The sequence below is a fragment of the Pinus tabuliformis genome, chromosome 1_2, assembly GCF_031772625.1.
Source record: "Pinus tabuliformis cultivar Carrire ecotype Pingquan chromosome 1_2, CPIR1, whole genome shotgun sequence".
In the NCBI taxonomy this organism is placed as follows: Eukaryota; Viridiplantae; Streptophyta; class Pinopsida; order Pinales; family Pinaceae; genus Pinus; species Pinus tabuliformis.
Genome location: NC_142298.1, coordinates 1,220,690,765 through 1,220,697,698, shown reverse-complemented (window position 1 = coordinate 1,220,697,698; position 6,934 = coordinate 1,220,690,765). Strand labels below are relative to the sequence as shown.

The following is a 6,934-nucleotide window of genomic DNA, read 5'->3' as shown; positions in this document are numbered from 1 at the left end:
TTACTCACTTGATATAACACCTAGTAGTATGACATTTTTTCTATTAACCAATTTAATTAAAAAAATATAAATGACATAACTACTCTGGAGATAAATATCAAACTTTGATTTATGTATGCTATTTTAAATATTCTAAACTATTTAATGACGTTTAAAACTATTTTATCTACTTAATAATTATTAATAATTAAATTAAAATTCTAAAAGCTTTATTTAAAAAAAACATGAAATCAATGTAAATATCATTATTCTTTAACTCTATTATATTAAAAATTTAAGTTTTTTTTTCTATAGATTAATTATAATTTATTATAATTATTTTGTTATAAAAATTATTACAATTTATCATTATCATTGTATTATATTAAAAATTTAAGAATCACTTTATTATTATTATTTTTAAATTAATTTATTTTCTCATGAATACCATTTATTTTTATTATATTTTTTTTTGGGTTAAATTAGATATTTAAAGAACTTACTTTTGTTTTCTTTTAGCAGGAGGAAGAAAAAGATAAAAAAGAGAAAAAGAAAAAGAGAAATAACCTGTCAAAGACGAAGCCCGCTAAAGATTCATTGTTAGTTTCAAAAAACTTTTTGATATTAAAAGATGCACTCTCTGAAGCCATTGAGGCAGCTGTAAGTATGAAAAGCATTTCACCATCATTGATCGTTACTTACATTTATTCTATTAAAACGTGAAGATATATTACGTCACAAATGCTCTTACGCTTCCTTTTTCTGGTATGCAGAAAGATTTTGCATCTGGGGACGCGCAGACAATCGCTCGGGGTTTTCTCAAAGACATGGGAACAGCACGCCTGCTTAATATAGGTTTTCTTGTAGTGGCAAATGCATGGGAGCGGTACGCAGAAATGTCTGATAATCAAAATGCATGTCTGTCCCTCTTGAAGGAGATGAGTAAATTGAAGCAACATGTTAAAGAACTTGAAAAGCGGCCTGAATCGAAGCGAGGGATGGAGGCTTCAATAGGAAAAGCAATAGAGTTGATAATTGAAGCCTCTATCGCCTGCTGCACTCAAATTGAGGCTTCCAAAATTCGCAGGTGAATGCTCACTCAACACACTTTAATATTATAAACCTCGCAGGTGAAAATTGACGCTCAATTCCTTGTCCCACCTAAATAAATTCACACCTCTTTTTTTAATGTTGGATTTATGTAGGAGGAGACCATTTATGAAAGAGGCTTGTAGATAATATTTCTTAATACAGGATCTGAAAAAAAAATATTTCTTAATACAGGTTTCTTTCGGCAACTTCGTCCAGAAAAGAGCTGGCTGAACTTGAGAAAGAGTTACAGCAAACGTACGAAGAAATGCAGAGACAAATGGATTTATGTATTTTGGATTGCGTCCGCCACCCAAAACCACACTATCCAAAATATCCTAAAGACAAAGGTAAATTGTGATACCGGATGAGAAAGTGTTATTTTAAATACTTGTGAATGTTTTTATTAAAATGATTTATTGATATTTCTGTGTTTAAATATGGTTACAACAGTTGGAATCGAAGAACCATTGCAAGAAGTTATTAAAAAGCTTGAGTGGGAAAGCGACAAAAAAGCTGTAGCGGTTATCTTGCATGGCTTTGGCGGCATGGGAAAGACTACCCTTGCAGATGCTGTGTTCGCGCGGCTGTTTGACCAGAAAAAGGAAGGGTGTAAATTTTCTTTTGTTAAATTGTTTCAGGATATAAAATCAACTCCCATTGTAGTAGAATTGCAAAAAAGTATATTATCTGATTTGAAGGGAGAAAAGGGGGAGGAGATCAGAAGGTATAACGAAGGACAAGAAGAAATTGCTGTCGTGTTAGAGAAGGAGGAGGCTTTTATTTATATCGACAATGTTTTGCTTCCTGATAAGCGTGAACAAGGCCCAGATGCACTCACACAGCTTCTCCCTGAGAATATGGGGAATGCAAAAAAATTGAGAGTGCTCATAACTACACGTAATAAAGATGCAGCGAGCTGGATGACAATGAGCAAAGGGGTGGAAAAAGAATTCTACCCAATTGAAAGCCTGCCCAAAGCCAAGGCAGTGGAGCTTTTAAAAAAGGAGCTGTCTGACAATAAAAATAAACTAAATGGTAGCCAAATTAACGGGATAGTCAATATATGCGGAGGAGTCCGGGGCTTTTGAAGGTGTTAGCAGGATTCATAAATGGCGGCGAAGGAAACGCAGTGGAAAATTATAAAACATTGATGAAAGAGGCTAAAGAAAAAAACTGGAAAGGTGATATTGGGGAGAGTATAGAGCAATACGTCTTTGCCTACGACAAACTTGAAGATAAATTGAAAGATCCATTTCTGGATATTTGTTCATTTTTTCGAGGCTGGGACTGGAAAGAACTTTCAGATATTGTGGGAGAGATAGAACTGAAAGGGCTAGAAAAAAGAGCGCTTGTGACCCGAGATGTGAAAAGCATGACTGCAAGGGTACACGATGTCATCTTGGAAGTTGGTCTCCAGAGGGCACAAGGAAACAGATTCAGATTGACCACTGCAACTGAACTTGAACTTGAAGATATAGAAGATCAGGTACGCAATCTTTCAACTAACATATTTATCATATACAGTTTTCTTTCAAAATGGCTTGACTCTAATATTTAATAAATATATAGGACCTTCAAAAGATCAAGGGCATATGGGCAAGTGACAACAAAGATCCACTGCGCATACCCGCGAAAAAGCTAGATTTGATGTCTCGATCTTTAAGAGTTCTTAAACTCGGACCCTTAACAGGTGTGGAGGGCAAATGTCAAAATAAATTTAAAGAGCTGCGTTTTTTCAGTGCGATAACTTCCCATCTTCCTTTTGATGTCTCAAAGCTAAAGGGGTTCGAGAAGCTCAGACATTTATGTTACAACCCGGAAGATTTACAGAACCTATGTCAAGTAAGTTCACTTAAAATATCTGGTTATTTCTCTTCTTACTTTTCCTGGAATATCTAAAACGCTATATCATGCGCTGTTTTATTAGTTTTAATAGTTAGAGTATGATTTTCATATATTACTTATTGCATAATATGCAGATGCCTTTCAGTCTCAGACACATCGAATTTGAATTAAATTCTCCTCCCTTCCAAATCTCTTCCCAATGTATTCAGCAACTAGGCAATTTGCGAGTACTGAGACTGACGAATGCACAGTTCAAAAGCTTACCTGAAGAGCTAGGAGATCTGGGAAATGGTTTGGAGGAACTCTCACTTGAAAGTTGCCAATATTTAGAGAAATTACCGGCATCATTTTCAAGTCTGGGCTCTTTAACAGTGTTGAGAATGTCTGGCTGTTCTGGTTTGACGCAGCTACCAGAACATTTGGGATCATTGAATTGTCTGCAAGAACTCTCTTTGCAACGCTGTAAAAGTCTAGAAGTGCTTCCTAGCGAGCTTGAAAAGCTCACATCATTGCAACAACTCGATTTGAGTCTTTGCACAAGTCTAGAAGCTCTTCCTAGCAGTCTTGAGGAGCTTTCATCATTAAGATTATTGGACTTATCCCACTGTACAAACATTAAAGATCTCCCTTCTGGCTTAGAAAAGTTAACATCGCTTGTTGAACTTAGTCTACATTGTTGTTCTGGGCTACGTAGTATTCCTGGCAGCATTGGGCAACTGAAGTTGAATTCAATCAGCTTATGTATGGCCTATAATTTAAAAGAACTGCCCGATGGGTTTTGCAACTTCTCCACTTTAACAAAGCTTCGCATGGAAAGCTGCTGGCATCTAGAGAAGCTTCCGGAGCGATTTGGAGAAGTAACAAGTTTAAGAAAGCTAGCGCTGGACAATTGTTTCAGTATACAGAAGCTGCCAGAAAGTTTCTGCCAACTCAAGTACTTGGAGCACTTGGATTTATCAGAGTGCTCGAAACTTGAAGAATTATGTAAAGACTTCAAAGGTCTCTCACTACTCCGAGATCTATCACTGAAATGCTGCTGGAAGCTAAAGAAGCTCCCTGAGGATTTCCAATGCCTCACCTCATTGGAAGTTCTGGATGTAAGAAATTGCTCTAAGTTGGAAGGGAAATGGATAGACAGCATGCTAAAGATGAAGACGCTACAAATTTTGCGCATAGCAGGAAGCGAGTTGTTGGAGGAAAGATGGGAGGAAATTCAAGCACAACAATGCAATCAATCATGGTCTTGTGGTGTATATACAAAGCAGGTGATCCACATTTTCAAACATGTTTTCTGTTCCCACATTATAATTAACTCTTTTAATGTTTAGATCCTAAAACATATCACGGGAAAAAATTGCAAAGCATGCGTTAATTTTCCTTTCCACTCACTTTAGCTTTCTCTTCAGGGTTTATCGAATGAGGCGAATCTTCTAAAGCAGTTCCAATCAGAATTTGTTAGCATGCTAACTAATGGAGAAGGAAAGCCACTGAATATATCTGGTCGTCCTCTGAACACGCTGCTGCTTGTTATGTTTGATGGCCGTCAGGATTTCTGTCCTGATTCTTTTCCTTTGCCTTTACTTGAGGAGAGTATAGATGATATTCAAACACATTTCGAAATGGTTTATTTTGGCAACCATTGGGATCAGTTGCCTAAGAAAGTCGCGGATAGAATAGTGGGGCATGCTCCTGCTAACAGAGACACTAAAGCATTGTTTCAAAGACTGTTCCCATTAGTTGTTCAATTCCGCGAGGAACTTTACCAGCAACTTGCCATCAGTTTCGATAGCTTCCAAATGACCGCGGAGATTGTGAGTGGGGAAAAGGGTGATAAATACCTTTCTCGTTGGAAATATTTCGAAAATGAGAGAGAGAAGATGGAGGTGGAGGACTTTGTGGTAACGAAGTGCGGAAGATACCTTAAATTGAAGCAACTGGCAGAAAGAGGTGGAGGGAGTCCTATAGCTTTGTTAAGAGAGCTCTTCGCAGGGGGAGAAGAGGAAATTTCTCTTTCCTTTCTTAAGAACAAGGATGGTGAATCCACGAAGGTATTAAAGTTCTATATTTTGTGGATAACTCTTCCTTCAAATATTTTACAATAAAAATTTCAAATTCCATTTATCGACTATTGATTATTTTGTTTGCGTTTATATGAAAATTGTAGGTCGGAGTCGACGAATTGCAAGGGAAAATGATTTTATTAGATATCAGGCCTGGCAACAACTCTTTTGATAGTTCTCTTCACGCTTTAGTGGAGATGTACAATGTGGAGAAAGAGAGATTTAATTTTGAAATTATAACAGTTCCAATAATGCAGGAAGACACAACATTGGATGTATCTGAGAAGTTTTCAAGAGAGGTTCCATGGTTGGTCCTTCAAAATCCGTGGCAGCTGACAAATACAACCAAGTATTTTCTCCTTGAAGGGTGTCCACGAGGGTATGATTCACCACTCGAATGGTGGTACCCGAAAATAATGAGGATAATAGAAAGCAACGGGACATTCGCACCGTATAATGATCATAGTGTACTGCGTATGCTGCACATTTGGGGGGCAGCAGCTTTTCCTTTTACGGCGGAAAAAGAGGAGGAATTAATACAAAAAGAAAAGACACAAATGGAGGCTATTCCTCATGCAATATTTCTTTTCCAGCATTTGGAACGTGTGTCAGAGCAGGTCAGTAACTACCTGTTATTTGTTTGCTTTTTGTGATATTTTGAAAAGGAAAAAGAAAATGATTTTCATTTCTAATTGTTTTTTCTCCTTGTCGTTGATGATGAAAAGTTAAGGGAGGCAACGGGTCAGCAAAAAATGATATGCTTATGCTGCTGTCACGAAAAGGAGTTTCCAAATTCCATGAAGGATGTGTTGACAGAATTGAGTAATATCATTTACATAATTTATATTCCATATTTTTTTGAAAAAGAAACATTTAAGTATGAGCATTTCACTTATACATTTTTTCAAGCGGATTACCCTTTGGAACCTTCCAAAATGTCATCAGCAGAGATGGAAAGAATGTTTTCGTTAAGTTTATCTGAGTATGAAGCTATCAGATTTTGGACGCGTATTGGCTCTTTGAAAGTGGGCATTAATGCCACAGATCAATTTCAGTTATCGAAAATGCTTTCCATCATGCCTTCTGATCGTTATGGGGCCAATCCTTCATGGATGTTTATAATGAATGAAGATGGAAATTTGATAACAACACAGGGGAGAGAAATTGTAAAATTGTTATCTGAAAAATATTCAGATGACAGAGTAAAAGAATTGATGCAACAATTGCTCAAAGGTACTCAAACAAGTTGGAAGAAGACGCTGCTTGAATTAGAAGAAATGCTATAAATTGATGGTGAAGATAATGAGGGTTATGGTGACGATGATGATGTAGATAGCGAGGGCCAGTGACCTCATATAGGCGAATGCCTACCTTAATTAGGGAACACCTAGCTCATTTAATGATGATTCAATAGTGTCCACTTCTTAAGGCAACATTTTTCATTTCCAATGATCTTGGTTTTGCTCAGTAATTATTGATGTGTAGTATGTACTTGTACCTTTTCAATCTTCCATTTTAGCTTTTAGGATGGGTGTATTTTGAGCCGATTTATTGTATTTTTATATAAAAGATATATTTGACTGTTAGAGTAAATCAAAGCATTTTATCTTAAAAATATTGATATTTATGTTTTTTTTCTATTAATGGAAAAGATTGATATTTATGTTTTCTGTAGATTTTTCTTTCTTATATTAAAGTGTAAGCTTCGTTTTTTTTATATTAACGTATAAGTTCTACTTCTTAATTTTTTAATTTTTTTTTAATTTGAGGCTACATTATTTATGTATTGAAAAGATTATATAAATGAATTGAGTTTGTTTTTTTTATTAAAATAGTTTATAGATATGTTTATTTTAGAATAGTTTTTTAGAATTTTAATTTAATTATTAATAATTAATAGCTTAGTCTAACTTAGAGAGGAAATAGTTAATTTTAACTTTTAAAACTTGAGTTTAAGT

The 6,934-nt window shown here is 35.6% G+C and overlaps 1 protein-coding gene across 1 annotated transcript; it reads left to right on the top strand.

The window, feature by feature from the left end:
• Nucleotides 1–1,987: 1,987 nt before the first annotated feature.
• Nucleotides 1,988–6,560, top strand: LOC149210658 (uncharacterized). The gene is made up of 6 exons (XM_089396759.1): nucleotides 1,988–2,557; nucleotides 2,641–2,913; nucleotides 3,051–4,181; nucleotides 4,323–4,964; nucleotides 5,081–5,593; nucleotides 5,702–6,560. The coding sequence occupies exons 1-6, from the start codon at nucleotides 2,135–2,137 to the stop codon at nucleotides 6,260–6,262; spliced, it is 3,543 nt and encodes a 1,180-aa protein (XP_089252885.1). The 5' UTR covers nucleotides 1,988–2,134; the 3' UTR covers nucleotides 6,263–6,560.
• Nucleotides 6,561–6,934: the final 374 nt, after the last annotated feature.